The sequence below is a fragment of the Salmo salar genome, chromosome 28, assembly GCF_965601325.2.
Source record: "Salmo salar chromosome 28, fSalSal1, whole genome shotgun sequence".
Lineage (NCBI taxonomy): Eukaryota > Metazoa > Chordata > Actinopteri > Salmoniformes > Salmonidae > Salmo > Salmo salar.
Window position 1 is genome coordinate 16672149 of NC_138318.1, and position 18567 is coordinate 16690715.

An 18567-nucleotide genomic window follows, 5' to 3' on the forward strand; every position below is an offset into this window, starting at 1 on the left:
AGACAGAAGATGCTTTATATTCCACGTTCCCATGGTAACACCGATGGTCCATGTTCCAGGTGCCAGGTTCTGTGCTGAAGCAGATGCCGCCTCCCAGCGTGGGTGGAGTCGGAGGTGTGGGTGGGGTGGGGGGTGTAGGAGGGGGAGTGTTCCCCCCTCAGCTGTCCCCCCAGCACATCGCCATGCTAAGCAGCATCTACCCCCCGCACATCCAGTTCCAGCTGGTGAGTAGCTATACTCCTATACAACACTAGAATGATCACAGTAGTGGTCAGAGAACAAAGCCTTGAGGAACACAAAAACTTACCTTAGATTTGTTCTGATTAAAGCCATGTTGGTTGAAGCATCAATGTTTTTATATACAGTTGAAGTCTGAAGTTTGCATACATTTTAGCCAACTACATTTAAACTCAGTTTTTCATAATTCCTGACATTTAATCCTAGTAAAAATTCCCTGTTTTAGGTCAGTTAGGATCACCACTTTATTTTAAGAATGTGAAATGTCAGAATAATAGTAGAGAAGGATTTATTTAATCATTTATTTATTTCATCACATTCCCAGTGGGTCAGAAGTTTACATACTCAATTAGTATTTGGTAGCATTGCCTTTTAAATTGTTTAACTTGGGTCAAACGTTTCGGGTTAGCCTTCCACAAGCTTCCCACAATAAGTTGGGTGAATTTTGGCCCATTCCTCCTGACAGAGCTGGTGTAACTGAGTTACGTTTGTAGGCCTCCTTAATCGCACACGCTTTTTCAGTTTTGCCCACAAATGTTCTATGGGATTGAGGTCAGGGCTTTGTGATGGCCACTCCAATACCTTGACTTTGTTGTCCTTAAGCCATTTTGCCACAACTTTGGAAGTATGCTTGGGGTCATTGTCCATTTGGAAGACCCATTTGCAACCAAGCTTTAACTTCCTGACTGATTTCTTGATGTTGCTTCAATATATCCACATAATTTTCCCCCCTCATGATGCCATCTATTTTGTGGCGTGCACCAGACCCTCCTGCAGCAAAGCACCCCCACAACATGATGCTGCTTCCTCCGTGCTTCACGGTTGGGGTGGTGTTCTTCGGCTTGCAAGCCTCCCCCTTTTTCCTCCAAACATAATGATGGTCATTATGGCCAAACGGTTCTATTTTTGTTTCATCAGACCGGAGGACATTTCTCCAAAAGGTACAATCTTTGTCCCATGTGCAGTTGCAAACTGTAGTCTAGCTTTTTTATGGCGGTTTTGGAGCAGTGGCTTCTTCCTCGCTGAGCGGCCTTTCAGGTTATGTCGATATAGGACTCGTTTTACTGTGGATATAGATACTTTTGTACCTGTTTCCTCCAGCATCTTAACAAGGTCCTTTGCTGTTGTTCTGGGATTGATTTGCACTTTTCGCACCAAAGTACGTTCATCTCTAGGAGACAGAACGCATCTCCTTCCTGAGCGGTATGATGGCTGCATGGTCCCATGGTGTTTATACTTGCGTACTATTGTTTGTACAGATGAACGTGGTACCTTCAGGCGTTTGGAAATTGATCCCAAGGATGAACCAGACTTGTGGAGGTCTACAATTTGTTTTTCTGAGGTCTTGGCAGGTTTCTTTTGATTTTCCCATGATGTCAAGCAAAGAGGCACTGAGTTTGAAGGTAGGCCTTGAAATACATCCACAGGTACACCTCCAATTGACTCAAATGATGTCAATTAGCCTATCAGAAGCTTCTAAACCCATGACATCATTTTCTGGAATTTTCCAAGCTGTTTAAAGGCACAGTCAACTTGGTCTATGTAAACTTCTGACCCACTGGAATTGTGATACAGTGAAATAATCTGTTTGTAAACAATTGTTGGGAAAATTACTTGTCATGCACAAAGTAGATGTCCTAACTGACTTGCCAAAACTATAGTTTGTTAACAAGAAATTTGTGTAGTGGTTGAAACACTAATACCCTGACTACACCGCTCGCGTCGCAAAATAAATTTAGGAATCTATGTTATTCAATTATTGCACCCACACTGCTCGTGCGCATCAATGAGCGTCTGCGTTGCCAAGGGCTAAAATAGAAGACATTCCTATTTCTGATGCAGATCACGCTGCAAGTCCTGCCTTTCCCATCTCCTCATTGGTTTATAGAAGCAGGTACCTACGTGCCATCTCCTCATTGGTTATACCCACGTGGGTGATTGAAAGACGAACTGTTGTCGTGGTAATACTATGAAAGTTTAGATGCCAGTCACTATATAAGTTAAATGATGAAAAAGCCTGGAAGGAGGAGAGATGACTAGAAACGATTCGGTTGACCATTTTTATGTGTGGATTAATTGTCGGAGTAGAGGACCTTGTGCATTTCAGGTAAAATAACAACCTAATGTTTATATTCCAGGACAAATTAGCTAGCAAAAGCAAGCTAGCTAAATAGGACAAATTAGATAGCAAGTGCAAGCTAATTTGCCATAAATGTTTAATGCTTTTTGACCTGTCCCCAAATTAATGTCATTGGTTCAGAGTTTGTTTTGATATTTTAACTTGCGTGTCGTGATCACGTTTGGTGTAGGGGGACAAAATAAATGTATGCACGATCGTGCGCAGCCGGTTTGGTTTCCGTGTTAGGTTGGAGTCATTAAAACTTGTTTATGTAAGCTTCCGACTTCAACTGTACCTATATAGACAGTGCATTCGGAAAGTATTCAGACCCCTTGACTTTCCACATTTCGTTACTTTACAGCCTTATTCTAAAGTGGATTAAATTGTTTTTTTCCCCCTCAATCTACACACAATACCCCATAATGTCAAAGCAAAAACAGGTTTTTAGAAATGTTTGCAAATTTATACCAGGAAATGCTTACTTACAAGCCCTTAACCAACAGTGCAGTTAAAGAAGAAAATATTTACCAAGTACGCTAAAATAAAAAGTAACACAATAAGAATAATGAGGCTATATACAGCGGGCACCGGTACTAAGTCAAGTGTGCAGGCTAGTTGAGGTAATTTGTACATGTAGGTGGGGGCAAAGTGACTATGCATAGGTAATAAACAAACAGAAAGTAGCAGCAGTGTACAAGAGGGGGAGAGGGGGGGGGGGCATGTCAATGTTAATTGTCCGGTGGTGATTTTTATGAATTGTTCAACAGTCTAATGGCTTGGGGGTAGAAGCTGTTGAGGAGCCTTTTGGTCCAAGACTTGGCGCTCCGGTACCACTTGCCGTGCGGTAGCAGAGGAAACAGTATAACTTGGGTGACTGCAGTCTCTGACATTTTTATGGGCTTTCCTCTGACACTGCCTATTAAATAGGTCCTGGATGGCAGGAAGCTTAGCCCCAGTGATGTACTGAGCCGTTCGGACCACCCTCTAGCTCCTTACAGTGAGATGCCAAGCAGTTGCCATACCAGGTGGTGATGCAACCGGTAAGGATGCTCTCGATGGTGCAGCTGTAGAACCTTTTGAGGATCTGGGGGCTCATGCCTAATCTTTTCAGTCTCCTGAAGGGAAAAATGTTTTGTTGTGCCCTCTTCACGACTGTCTTGGTATGTTTAGACCATGATAGTTCGTTGGTGTTGTGGACACCAAGGAACTTGAAACTCTTGACCCGCTCCACTACAGCCCCGTCGATGTTAATGGGGGCCTCTTCGGCCCGCCTTTTCCTGTAGTCCACGATCAGCTCCTTTGTCTTGCTCACATTGAGGGAGAGGTTGTTTTCCTGGCACCACACTGCCAGTTCTCTGACCTCCCTATAGGCCGTCTCATCGTTATCGGCAGAACATTGTGGAGCGAAGACATGAGTGTGACGGCACAGCCTTGACAGACAGTGCCTTACTCAGGTGACAGCTTGCTGAAGTTTTGGCATTCTGACATGACTATTGATATGCTCGGTTGTGTCGTCAGCAAACTTAATAATGGTGTTGGAGTCGTGGGTGAACAGGGAATACAAGAGGGGACTAAGTACACAACCCTGAGGGGCCCCAGTGTTAAGGATCAGCGTGGCAGACGTGTTGTTGCCTACTCTTACCACCTGTGGGAGGCCTGTCAGGAAGTCCAGGATCCAGTTGCAGAGGGAGGTGTTTAGTCCCAGTCCTTAGCTTAGTGATGTGCTTCGAGGGCACTATGGTGTTGAACGCTGAGCTGTTGTCGATGAACAGCATTCTCACATAGGTTTTCCTTTTGTCCAGGTTAGAAAGGGCGGTTGGAGGCGCAATCTCATTCGCACATCTGTGGATCTGTTGGGGCGGTATGCGAATTGGAGTGTGTCTAAAGTGTCCGGGAGGATGCTGTTGATGTGAGCCATGACCAGCCTTTCAAAGCGTTTCGTGGCTACCGACGTGAGTGCCACGGGGCGGTAATCATTTAGGCAGGTTACCTTCGCTTCCTTGTGCACATGGACTATTGTGGTCTCTTGAAACATGTAGGTATTACAGACTCGGCCAGGGAGAGGTTGAAAATGTCAGTGAAGACACTTGACAGTTGGTCCGCGCATGCTTTGAGTACACGTGCTGGTAATATGTCTGGCCCAGCGGCTTTGTGAATGTTGACCCGTTTAAAGGTTTTGTTCACATCGGCTACGGAGAGCGTTATCACACAGTCATCTAGAACAGCTGGTGCTCTCATGCATGCTTCAGTGTTGCTTGCCTCGACGTGAGCATAAACGGCATTTAGCTCGTCTGGTAGGCTCGCGTCACTGGGCAGCTCGCATCTGGATTTCCCTTTGTAGTCCATAATAGTTTTCAAGCCCTGCTACATCTGACAAGCTTTTTAATCCTACTACACCGGCTCTATCTTAATCCTTTGTTGACACTTTGCTTGTTTGATGGTTCGTCAGAGGGCATAGCGGATTTCTTATAAGCGTCCGGATTAGTCTCCTGCTCCTTGAAAGCAGCAGCTCTAGCCTTTAGCTCTATTTTCAGGTGTCTCCAGCGATGTTCGATCGGGTTCAAGTCCGAGCACTGGCTGGGCCACTCAAGGACATTCAGAGACTTCTCCCGAAGCCACTCCTGCGTTGTCTTGGCTGTGTGCTTAGTCGTTGTCCTGTTAGGTGAACCTTCGCCCCTGTCTGAGGACATGATCGCTCTGGAGCAGGTTTTTATCAAGGATCTCTGTACTTCTTTCCCTCGATCATCTTTCCCTCGATCCTGACTAGTCTCCCAGTCCCTGCCGCTGAAAAACATCCCCTCAGCATGATGCTGCCGCCACCATGCTTCACCGTAGGGATGGTATTGGCCAGGTGATTTTATTTTAACCTTTCTTTAACTAGGCAAGTCAGTTAAGAACAAATTCTTATTTACTATGATGGCCAAACCTCATGGCTTGGTTTTTGCTCTGACATGCACTGTCAACTGTGGGACCTTATATAGGCAAGTGTGTGCCTTTTCAAATCATGTCCAATCAATTGAATTTACCACAGGTGGACTCCAATCAAGTTGTAGAAACATCTCAAGGATGATCAGTGGAAACAGGATGCACCTGAATTCAATTTCTAGTCGCAAAGCAAAGGGTCTGAATACTTATGTAAATAAGGGATTTCTGCCTTTATTTTTAATACATTTGCAGAAATGTCTAAACCTATTTTTGCTTTGTCATTATGGGGTATTGTGTGTAGATTGAGGATTTCATTTACTTTTTTAATCAATTTTAGAATAAGGCTGTAATGTAACAATGTGGAAAAAGGGAAGGGGTCTGAATACTTTCCAACTATACTGTAGGCACAATTTGTTTTAAATGTATTTTGAGACCTTACAGCTCTATTAGACATCAACCTCTGTTCATACCCCTCCTCTCTCTATATGCTGTGTTCAAACTGCCCGCCTCTTCTTAGGGTGTTATAACAGGTGTTTACAGTCGTCTATCCCTCTCCCCCAGGCCTGCCAGCTCCTCCTCCAGCAGCAGCAGCAGAACCCCCAGCAGCAACAGCTCACCTCACCACAGCAGCTCCAACAGCTCCTACAGAACCAGAGGAAGTTCCCCCAAAACCCACGCCAGCAGGCCGACCCACAACAGGTACTACTGCTACCACTACTACTACTATTATAGGAGATGACAGGTCTAATACAGAATCATGTCTGCCCTATTAAATATATTCCCAAATACATTGAACAAAAATATAAACACAACATGTAAAGTGTTGGTCCCATGTTTCATGAGATGAAATAAAAGATCCCAGAAATCTTACATACACACAAAAATGTATTTCTCTAAAATGTTGTGCACAAATTTGTTTATATCCCTGTTGGTGAGCATTTCTCCTTTGGGAAGATCTTTCCACCTGACAGGTGTGGCATATCAAGAAGCTGATTAAACAGCTTGATCATTACACAGGTGCACCTTGTGCTAAGAATAATTCATTCCTCAAATGTGCAGTTTTGTTACACAACACAATGCCACAGATGTCTCATGTTTTGAGGGAGCGTGCAATTGGCATGCTGACTGCAGGAATGTCCACCAGAGCTGTTGCCAGAGAATGTAATGTTAATTACTCTACCATAAGCCTCCTCCAAAGTCATTTTAAAGAATTTGGCTGTACATCCAGCTGGCCTCACAACCGCAGGACCACGTGTATGGCCTTGTGTGGGCAAGCGGTTTGCTGATATCAACTTTAAGAGTGCCCCATGGTGGCGGTGGGATTATGGTATGGGCAGGCATAAGCTACGAACACAATTGCATTTTATCGATGGCAATTTGAAAGCACAGAGATACTGTGAAGAGATCCTGAGGCTCTTTGTCATTCCATTCAGCATGATAATGTACAGCCCCATGTCGCAAGGATCTTTATACAATTCCTGGAAGCCTGCATACTCACCAGACATTTTACCCATTGAGCATGTTTGGGATGCTCTGGATCGACGTGTACGACCGACCGCGCGTTTCAGTTCCCGCCAATATCCAGCAACTTCGCACAGCCATTGAAGAGTGGGACAACATTCCACAAGCCGCAATCAACAGCCTGATCAACTCTGCAAAGAAGATATCATGCTGAATGAGGCAAATAGTGGTCACACCTAGGGTTGTGGCGGTGACCGTATTACCGGCGGTCACCAGTCATGAAGGCAGTCAAATTCCACATGACCGTTTAGTCCCGGTAATTAGGCTTCTCCAAGCTCTGATGCTGCTGCTGGTCATTAGTAGTCTACCAAACTTGCTAACTGCCTGGTACTCAGCACTCTATTATCACTCTGACATCAATGCAAATGTATTTGATTAGTTTTACAAACACTTCATGAGAGCCCATGAGCTCATGTTGAGCAACATTTCTATAGGCTATGCAGTTGCGGGAGAAAACCGAGTGATGGCCGGTAATAAAAATAGGATCCCATCAGCTTTCTATAGGCTAGGCCTACTATTTATTTCTTAACTTTCCTAATATTAAGCACATTGCTTATATTTACTAAAGGAGAATACCCTACCTGGCGGGCATGAAAATAAAGTACAGGGGAAAAGAGTCCTCCATTTGCTATTTAAGTGCATAGATGACATGTATTTTTTCCTCTGCCCGTTTTGATACAGGTGCATGATAATGGTCGATTCTAAATCAAATCAAATGTCACATATACTAAATAATATATGTAAAGACAAGATTAAATCAAGAATAGTGTGATATTATATTATATATATATATATCTCAGCAAAAAAATAAACATCCCTTTTTCAGGACCCTGTTTTTCAAAGATAATTTGTAAAAATCCAAATAACTTCACAGATCTTCATTGAACAAATGTTTAAACCCTTTACAATGAACTATAAACAATTAATGAACATGCACCTGTGGAACGGTTGTTAAGACACTAACAGTTTACAGACGGTAGGCAATTAAGGTCACAGTTATGAAAACTTAGGACACTAAAGAGGCCTTTCTACTGACTCTGAAAAACACCAAAAGAAAGATGCCCAGGGTCCCTGCTCATCTGCTTGAACGTGCCTTAGGCTTGCTGCAAGGAGGCATGAGGACAGCAGATGTGGCCAGGGCAATAAATTGCAATGTCCATACTGTGAGACGCCTAAGACAGCGCTACAGGGAGACAGGACGGACAGCTGATCGTCATCGCAGTGGCAGACCACGTGTAACAACACCTGCACAGAATCGGTACATCCCAACATCACACCTGCGGGACAGGTACAGGATGGCAACAACTGCCCAAGTTACACCAGGAACGCACAATCCCTCCATCAGTGCTCAGACTGTCCTCAGTAGGCTGAGAGAGGCTGGACTGAAGGCTTGTAGGCCTGTTGTAAGGCAGGTCCTCACCAGACATCACCGGCAACAACGTCGCCTATGGGCACAAACCCACCGTCGCTGGATCAGACAGGACTGGCAAAAAGTGCTCTTCATTGATGTGTCACGGTTTTGTCTCACCATGGGCGATGGTCGGATTCGCGTTTATTGTCGAAGGAATGAGCATTACACCGAAGCCTGTACTCTGGACCGGGATCGATTTTGGAGGTGGAGGTTCCGTCATGGTTTGGGGTGGTGTGTCACAGCATCATCGGACTGAGCTGGTTCTCATTGCAGGCAATCTCAAAGCTATGCATTACAGGGAAGACATCTTCCCACATGTGGTACCCTTCCTGCAGGCTCATCCTGACATGATCCTCCAGCATGACAATGACACCAGCCATACTGCTCGTTCTTTGCGTGATTCCCTGCAAGACAGGAATGTGTTCTGCCATGGCCAGCGACGAGCCCAGATCTCAATCCCATTGAGCACATCTGGCACCTGTTGGATCGGAGGGTGAGGGCTAGGGCCATTCCCCCCCAGAAATGTCTGGGAACTTGCAGGTGCCTTGGTGGAAGAGGTGGGGTAATATCTCACAGCAAGAACTGGCAAATCTGGTGCGGACTATGAGGAAGAGATGCACTGCAGTACTTAATGCAGCTGGTGGCCACACCAGATACTGGCTGTTACTTTTGATTTTGAACCCCCCTTTGTTCAGGGACACATCATTCAATTTCTGTTAGTCACATGTCTGTGGAACTTGTTCAGTTTGTCTCAGTTGTTGAATCTGATGTTCATACAAGTATTTACATATGTTAAGTTTGCTGAAAATAAACGCAGTTGACAGTGAGAGGATGTTACTTTTTTTGATGAGTTTACTTTAATAAAGTTTGCATCACAACTAAAGTGGCCAAATAACTTCTTAAAATTAAGCACATTAATCTGCTTTACAAGGGGCGTGAGAATTTTCACTATAAAATGCACCATTTATAATCAAAGCATAACATGCATAATTGTATTTTTGGTCACTTTTGATAATGGTGTTTTCCCGCAAATGGAACATTCATGCTTATAGCCAATTACGATGTGTGCATTGCTGTGCTTATAATGTGAAGGAAAAGCCTAATCATTTATTAACATTTTTAAGCTAAATGTTCTGATCTGTTGCGTCAGCCACATTGCATAAAAACGTTTTTTTTTATGCTCGTGGTTGTAATTAATTTGATCTATCGCATCCCACCACTGTCCCAGAGTGTTTGGAATATTTATTTTGCGCGCAGAATTGAATAGGTCCACTTTTGTACAATGGGGGATAGTAGATAGGTTAGTGCTTTTGCTGTTCGTTTGGCCTTCTCATCTTGTTGACTGACAAAGTAAATGTGGACATTTCTTCCAATATCTTCAATCTGCACCTTGGAATTTGTCTGTCTTAAACTTGTAGCCTGTGAGAAAGACCCGATCACGTGAGCGAGAGAAGCTTCGGCTTGTGCCGCACACTCAGGGAGAAGGGCACAACGCAGCACTCTGGGCCGCAAAAGGCGTGGATTTTTTTAGGGTGCATTACAGCCACAAAGGGCATGCTGCCGTGAAATTCGAGGCATTATCAAGTGCTTGTCAAATTGTTAATGAGACTATTGGAGTGTCTACACCCTTCGCAAAAAAACAAAGCCGAGCTCATGCCTTTCAAGCGACTTTTTTCAAATCATCATTAGTCTCATCATGCAGCCTTACAATGTATTAAATGTCAAAACATACAGCCCAACGTTTGTAGAACCAAAGTTACATTAATAACTCTAAACTAAGCATATAGGAATACCTGTCTCTTTGTTAACCACTCAACACAGAATAGCCGCATGGGCACACTCCCTCAAATCATTTGGAGAAAATATTTATATTTTATTCAGCTTTGTTCAATTGTATTCTTCATACTATTAAATAATACCACGGAATTATAAGCAAATCTTGTCTGCTAAATGAACTACATCAGGACCTAACATAAGGACAACTCAGAGTATGCTATTCTGTTCTTCTGAAATAGACTACATTTTCTTCATATCATGCTTCTTTAGACCTGTCTAACATAATGGATTTGTTGTGAAGGTGTAGGCTATATTACATTGATTTTATTAGACTTTTTAAAATGGCTTGTAGGCTGTGTGTGGAAGCAAGGAGATGCTAGATGTGTTTTATGTTTTTTAATGGTCAATTACTGTGAGACCGACCAGTTATTTGCTTGACGATCACCGGCTGACAAAATTCTGTGACTTCCACAGCCCTAGTCACACCAGATACTGACTGGTTTTCTGATCCACGTCCCCTATTTTTTTTGTATTTTTTATAAATCTGTCACTAACAGATGCATATCTGTATTCCCAGTCGTGAATTCCATAGATTAGTGCCAAATGCATTTATTTAAATTGACTGATTTCCTTATATGAACTGTAACTCAGTAGTCTTGTTGCATTTACATTTTTGTTCAGTATAAATGTTTTCTCAAATCTTTTATTTTGTGTTAAACTGTGTGCACTGAACTGACATGTATGATGGCTGCTGACACGATGTTCAGATGAAGGGAGTGAAATAGTCTGATGTGCACCACTGCAGTGCTCAAGTCAAACAGTGGTGTGTAGCCTACGGTAGCTGCTTGAAAAATAATTCAATGCCTATACTTTCACTACTATGTTTGCCATGTTATGTTGTTATTAAAACAAAATCATAAGCTATAAAAATAGTCACACACTCCATATATATATATATCACACACACACACACAGTGGGGGGAAAAAGTTTTTGATCCCCTGCTGATTTTGTACGTTTGCCCACTGACAAATAAATGATCAGTCTATAATTTTAATGGTGGGTTTATTTGAACAGTGAGAGACAGAATAACAACAAAAATATAGAGAAAAACGCATGTCAAAAATGTTATAAATGGATTTGCATTTAAATGAGGGAAATAAGTATTTGACCCCCTCTCAATCAGAAAGATTTCTGGCTCCCAGGTGTCTTTTATACAGGTAACGAGCTGAGATTAGGAGCACACTCTTAAAGGGTCCTCTCTGGATTCTGATGATACTGAAATGTGAATATTGATAAGTTTGTTTTTGATTTCTTTCTCTGTCACCAAACTCGACTATGCTTTCTTATATCTTTCTGTCACAAGCTCCTAACCGCAGCTTGTTACCTGTATAAAAGACACCTGTCCACAGAAGCAATCAATCAATCAGATTCCAAACTCTCCACCATGGCCAAGACCAAAGAGCTCTCCAAGGATGTCAGGGACATGATTGTAGACCTACACAAGGCTGGAATGGGCTACAAGACCATTGCCAAGCAGCTTGGTGAGAAGGTGACAACATTTTGTGCGATTATTCGCAAATGGAAGAAACACAAAAGAACTGTCAATATCCCTCGGCCTGGGGCTCCATGCAAGACCTCACCTCGTGGAGTTACAATGAGCATGAGAACGGTGAGGAATCAGCCCAGAACTACACGGGAGGATCTTGTCAATGATCTCAAGGCAGCTGGGACCATAGTCACCAAGAAAACAATTGGTAACACACTACGCCGTGAAGGACTGAAATCCTGCAGCGCCCGCAAGGTCCCCCTGCTCAAGAATACATATACATGCCCGTCTGAAGTTTGCCAATGAACATCTGAATGATTCAGAGGACGACTGGGTGAAAGTGTTGTGGTCAGATGAGACCAAAATGGAGTTCTTTGGCATCAACTGAACTTGCTGTGTTTGGAGGAGGAGGAATGCTGCCTATGACCCCAAGAACACCATCTCCACATGGAGGTGGAAACATTATGCTTTGGGGGTGTTTTTCTGCTAAGGGGACAAGACAACTTCATCGCATCATTTGACGGGCCATGTACTGTCAAATCTTGGGTGAGAACCTCCTTCCCTCAGCCAGGGCATTGAAAATGGGTCGTGGATGGGTATTCCAGCATGACAATGACCCAAAACACACGGCCAAGGCAACAAGGGAGTGGCTCAAGAAGAAGCACATTAAGGTCCTGTAGTGGCATAGCCAGTCTCCAGACCTTAATCCCATAGAAAATCTGTGGAGGGAGCTGAAGGTTCGAGTTGCCAAACATCAGCCTCGAAACCTTAACGACTTGGAGATCTGCAAAGAGGAGTGGGACAAAATCCCTCCTGAGATGTGTGCAAACTTGCTGGCCAACTACAAGAAACGTCTGACCTCTGTGATTGCCAACAAGGGTTTTGCCGCCAAGTACTAAGTAATGTTTAGCAGAGGGGTCAAATACTTATTTCCCTCATTAAAATGCAAATGAATTTATAACATTTTTGACATGTGTTTTTCTGGATTTTTTTGTTGTTATTCTGTCTCTCACTGTTCATATAATCCTACCATTAAAATTATAGACTGATCATTTCTTTGTCAGTGGGCAAACGTACAAAATCAGCAGGGGATCAAATACTTTTTTTCCCCCCTGTGTGTGTGTGTGTGTGTGTGTGTGTGTGTGTATATATATATATATATATATATATATATAACAAACTCCCAGTAATGTATTGGGTAACTCACGTTTCGGCATCACTGTGCCTTCTTCAGGTAATGCTTGAACCAGGTTATGTAGGCACAGTGCAATTAGTGCGACCAATGACACTAGTGAGGGGTGTGTCATAATTATTAAGTTAATTAGAATGAATCGAGTGAAACTGTTAAACAATAGTTTGTAGCGTATTGAATATACTAGGCTATTGTTATCATATGGAAACATAATTAAATATTGTAAATATTATCATCAACATACATTTTTTAATTCAATTTCACATTTAATTTCCTATTTCATTAAAAAAAAAGTATATCCATAAGAGAAAATTGTTCATTTGGGGCCGGAAGTCAAAGTGAATATCCAGACCACTAGGGGTCAATGTTTTTAGATAGGATATCCAGGTAGCCTCCTTTCTGTAAAAGTAGGATCTCGACGTTACCTCCTCTCCTTGGTAGAGCAACATGCTCACTGCCTGTGTATTTGAGGGAGGAGATAGGATGGTTAGCTTCAACAAAGTGAGCTGCTACTGGATAGTCAATGTTCTTACACCCGATTGGGGCTGAAGTGTTCAGCTATGCATTGTTTTAATTACCTTTGTTTGTCCTATGTAGGCTTTCCCACATGAACAAGTGATAAAATAGATTACTGCCTTGGTCTTGCATGAGATACACCTAACAGGGATTTTTAGGTCTTATAGTGCTATTGCACTGTGTGCGTTAGCCCCATTTGGAGTTCCCATTTGGAATGGGTGTCTGAGTGGGCAGGTCAGATCTCACCAAGCTATCTCCAATATTGTGACCATGCTTATAGACCACCAGTGGGGGTTCCTTGAAGAGGTGCGTGATTATTTTCTTATATATATTGTTTTGTCTGATTACAGAATATGCCAGTGCTTTTTCAGGATTTCTTTCATGTTCTCCGTACACTTGGTGTACTTGGTGAAAAAGACTGTTGCGTTGTTTTCTTCTTTGGTTGAGTTTTTAGCAATTCCTCTCTTGGTTTTTGAGATATTTTCATCATTGCAGCATCAAGAGTTTTGTCCTTATAGCCTCTCATTTTGGAATTTCTGTCTTTTTTTTTTAGCAATGCTTTCAAAATCTGTCTGGTGGCCACATTTGTTTAACCCTGCATAACTGGCTATATGGTAGACCATTATTGAGGGGAAGGGGATGCATACTATCCACACATAGCAGGGTATTGCGGTCTGTGGGCTTTGTGTATACGTCTGTGTGTAATCCTCTTTGAGGATCCAAGTAGTTTATTTCTCATCAGTCTGCATGGTGAATTGTGAGTTATCCAGAGCGAGTTTGGAATTAATTTAGTTCCTGCTGACTTCCTTCCCAGAGCACAAAGACATCTATGCATCTCTTCCATGGGAGGATTTTAGAAAGTAGGGGGTGTGTCTCTTGGACGGCTGCTGAAGGAAGTGTTGCAGCGCCTGCAAGCCTCCAGTGTGTGGGATGTTGGTGTACAAGCTCTCCACATCAAAAGTGGCCATCAGGGTGTCCTCTGGTATCCTTCCGAAGCCCTCTATCAATGAGATCTTGTGACTAGTGTCTGACATAAGATGGGAGATTCTCAACCATCGGTTTAATACGGTGATCCACAAATGTAGAAATGTTGGACATCAGTCGATTGCTGCTACAATGGGTCTACCTAGGGGAGGAGACACTTGTTTTGTAATTTAGTGATTGTATAAAAAGTTGGTATCTTAGGGAATTTCACATAATTTTTGGGTGATTTGGCCTGATTCCAAACAGCTTTCCACTGTGGATGAGATATTATGCTGGAGTTCTAGGTTAGGGTTATAATTCAGTTCGATAGAAGTCACCTTTAGATAGTTGTCGGCGACTTTCATTCACATAGTCACATTTGCTTTGTATACAAATTCCTCCTCCTTTGTCACTTTTTTTTAAATGATAATCGAAGGATCTGACTAAGTCCTTAAGAGCCATTCTCTCATCTCTACTCAGGTTATCATAGGATTTGTGTTTCTGTTAGTCTTTCAGTAGGTCACCTACATCATTTTCAACAATCCTGCAGAAGGTTTCTATGGATGCATTGCATTTGGAGGGAGGTACGAATTAACTTTTTGCTCTATCCAGTAGCAGCTCACTTTGTTGAAGCTAACCATCCCACCTCCTCCCTCAAATACACAGGCATTGAGCATGTTGCTCTACTAAGGAGAGGAGGTAACATCGAGATCCTACCTTTACAAAAAAACAAAGTACAAAAAACTGACTTTGATCTCAGGCCCCAAATGAACAACTCTCTTTTATGAGCGAGTCGTATAAATGGATGTATTCTTTCTACAGCTCATCAACGTACACCCAATATGTTTCCCCTGTTGATGCTTATTATGCATTACATGTAACACTTTTTTATTAAATAGGAAACAATTAAATATAGGTGAAATTTAATTAAACAATGCATGTTTATGCTAATATTATGCACAATATTTAATTTTCCATATAACAATAGCCTAATATATTCAATATGCTATAAACTATTGTTTTTTTTAAAGTTTTACTCAATTCATTCTAATTCACTTAATAATTATGACACACCCCTCACTGTTGAGCTGTTTCTCTACATAACCTGGTTCAAGCATTCTTGACATTACCCTGAAGAAGTCACAGTGATGCTGAAACAGTGGTGACTTACCCAATAAATTACTGGGAGTTTATATATAGAGTGTGCGACTCTTTATTTTTTATAGCTTATAGTTTATTCACCGTTAGTCAGCACCTCTACATAAAATAATTTTCTCTATTGACCCCCCCCAGAGCGGGGTCAATACGGACTGCGGGTCCCGACTACAAAAATATATACAGTCGGAAGTTTACATACACCTTAGCCAAATACATTTAAACTCAGTTTTTCACAATTCCTGACATTTAATCCTAATAAAAATTCCCTATCTTAGGTCAGTTAGGATCACCACTTTATTTTAAGAATGTAAAATGCCAGAATAATAGTAGTGAAGGATTTATTTAATCATTTATTTCTTTCATCACATTCCCAGTTGGTCAGAGGTTTACATACACTCAATTAGTATTTGGTAGCATTGCCTTTAAATTGTTTAACTTGGGTCAAACATTTTGAGTAGCCTTCCACAAGCTTCCCACAATAAGTTGGGTGAATTTTGGCTTATTCCTCCTGACAGAGCTGGTGTAACTGAGTCTGGCCTCCTTGCTCGCACAGGCTTTTTCAGTTCTGCCCACAAATGTTCTATGGGATTGAGGTCTGGGCTTTGTGATGGCCACTCCAATACCTTGACTTTGTTGTCCTTAAGCCATTTTGCGACAACTTTGGAAGTATGCTTGGGGTCATTGTCCATTTGGAAGACCCATTTGCTTTAACTTTCTGACTGATGTCTTGAGATGTTGCTTCAATATATCCACATAATTTTCCTCACGCACGATGCCATCTATTTTGGGAAGTGCACCAGGCCCTCCTGCAGCAAAGCACCTCCACAACATGATGCTGCCACCCCCGTGCTTCGCGGTTGGGATGGTATTCTTCGGCTTGCAAGCATCCCCCTTTTTCCTCCAAACATAACGATGGTCATTATGGCCAAACAGTTCTATTATTGTTTCATCAGACCAGAGGACATTTCTCCAAAAAGTACGATCTTTGTCCCCATGTGCAGTTGCAAACCATAGTCTGGCTTTTTTATGGGGGCTTTGGAGCAGTGGCTTCTTCCTTGCTGAGCGGCCTTTCAGGTTATGTCGATGTAGGACTCGTTTTACCATGGATATAGATACTTTTGTACCTGTTTCCTCCAGCATCTTCACAAGGTCCTTTGCTGTTGTTCTGGGATTGATTTGCACTTTTCGCACAAAAGTACATTCATCTCTAGGAGACAGAACGCGTCTCCTTCCTGAGCGGTATGATGGCTGCGTGGTCCCATGGTGTTTATACTTGCATACTATTGTTTGTACAGATGAACGTGGTACCTTCAGGTGTTTGGAAATTGCTTCCAAGGATGAACCAGACTTGTGGAGGTCTACGATTGTTTTTGTGATGTCTTGGCTGATTTCTCTTGATTTTTCCCATGATGTCAAGCAAAGAGGTACTGAGTTTGAAGGTAGGCCTTGAAATACAGCCACATGTCAATTAGCCTTCTGAAGCCATGACATAATTTTCTGGAATTTTCCAAGCTGTTTAAAGGCATAGTCAACTCAGTTTATGTAAACTTCTGACCCACTGGAATTGTGATACAGTGAATTATAAATGAAATAATCTATCTATAAACAAAAAAAAACACTATTGTTACTACCACCACCACTACTGTTACTGTTGGGGCGTCAGGTAGCCTAGTGGTTAGAGCATTGGGACAGTAACCGGAAGGTTGCTGAATCTAATCCCCGAGCTGGCAAGGTAAGAATTTGTCATTCTGCACCTGAACGACCCACCATCATTGTAAATAAGATTGTGTTCTTAACTGACTTGCGTAGTTAAATAAAGTTTTTTATTTTCTTTTTTTTGTATAAATAATAATGTTACCACTACTACTGTTACTGCTACTGCACCCAAAATGAGTACAGGCTCCTATTTCAGTCCAAGTCAAGCACTGCTACTACTTCTACTATATACCAGAATGTCCGGCAGCAGGCCGACCCACAACAGGTACTCCTACTGGTACAGCAGCTTCTAATACTACTGCATGGGAAACAACACAACCCCACTTATTTCATGCTATGACTCAGGTAAACCTCTGTACTTGAGGAATTACTGTCACAGCATCGCATGGATAGTCAGACTGTGGTGATGCGCGCATGTTGCCATGTTTGCTTACAGGGTTTTCAATCCCACTAATCCGTCATCTCTCTCCTCCTCAGCTGGCCAGGATCGTGGCTATTCTCCAGCAGCAGAGGCAACAGCAGCAGCAGGGTGTCGGCGGGGTGGGAGTGGGCTCCAAACTGTCCCCCTCTCACCTGGGAGGGGGAGGCCCAAAACTGCCTATGGCAGACTCCCTGCCCCATCCAGGCATGGGGGGCTCTGTGGACCTGCACCAGAAAACACAGGGCTACTCTGGTGAGTGGTGTACACATAGACATGAATGGCGATAAAGGATAGATAATCTTCTCTTGTGTCACATACTTGAGATTTCCATTTTTACCCGAGAGAACATTCCTAAAATGTTAACACCTAACTAGAATATATTATTTTCAATACAAACAACTAACAATGTAGACCGTCTTGAGGATTTCCATTGCATACTGACTGATGCTTTGCATGTAAGTGAGTCATTGTACAGGCCACCTGTCATCAGTTCTGACACCTTTCTGCTCCCCCCCCTCAGGGTACGGTGGAGGAGTGAACATGTCTGGTCTGGACATGGGGGGCTCGGTGGTGGGGGGCCCAGGGGGGATGAAGGATGTGGGGGGGCAGCAATCCCGCTTCAAATGGATGATGGAGGGTCACTCTTCTGCCCCCTCCCTTCCTGAGAGCCTCCACAAAAACGGTGAGAGCGAAAGCCCTTATTCTGTAGTGAGTGTACTGAATTAATTACAATATGACATGTCAACATTGTCGACCAATCAGCTGCTTTTTCATCTGACTTTATTTTTCTTCTCTTCATCTCACTCTGTCTTTCCATCCCCCTCTCCCTTTCAGGTCCTATGTCCACCCCTATGAGGAGGGGGGCCTCACCATACTCCCAGTATGACATGATGGGAGGGGAGGGGCTTGGTATGCCCACACAGGGGGACAACTGGCACCGTACTCCTGGGAACAAGATGGGCTCCAAGCCCCAGGGCACGTCCAGCTGGCCTCCTGGTGAGTGGCCCTTCTAAATACCAACTGAATGGGCAGGGATTTGTTCTATCCCACCACTAACACACCTGA

At 42.9% G+C, this 18567-nt stretch overlaps 1 protein-coding gene across 6 annotated transcripts in view; it reads left to right on the forward strand.

Moving 5' to 3' along the window:
* LOC106589538 (trinucleotide repeat-containing gene 6B protein-like) overlaps positions 1-18567 on the forward strand; it is a 38281-nt gene that overhangs the window by 11523 nt on the left and 8191 nt on the right. For 5 of the 6 annotated variants that reach the window (XM_082970372.1, XM_082970370.1, XM_082970369.1 and 2 more), the window contains 5 exons: positions 60-224; positions 5822-5980; positions 17559-17754; positions 18023-18184; positions 18337-18498. In XM_082970372.1, the coding sequence (XP_082826498.1) occupies positions 60-224; positions 5822-5980; positions 17559-17754; positions 18023-18184; positions 18337-18498 (844 nt within the window). The remainder of the gene's footprint in view (positions 1-59; positions 225-5821; positions 5981-17558; positions 17755-18022; positions 18185-18336; positions 18499-18567) is intronic. The other variant, XM_082970373.1, reaches the window with a different exon arrangement.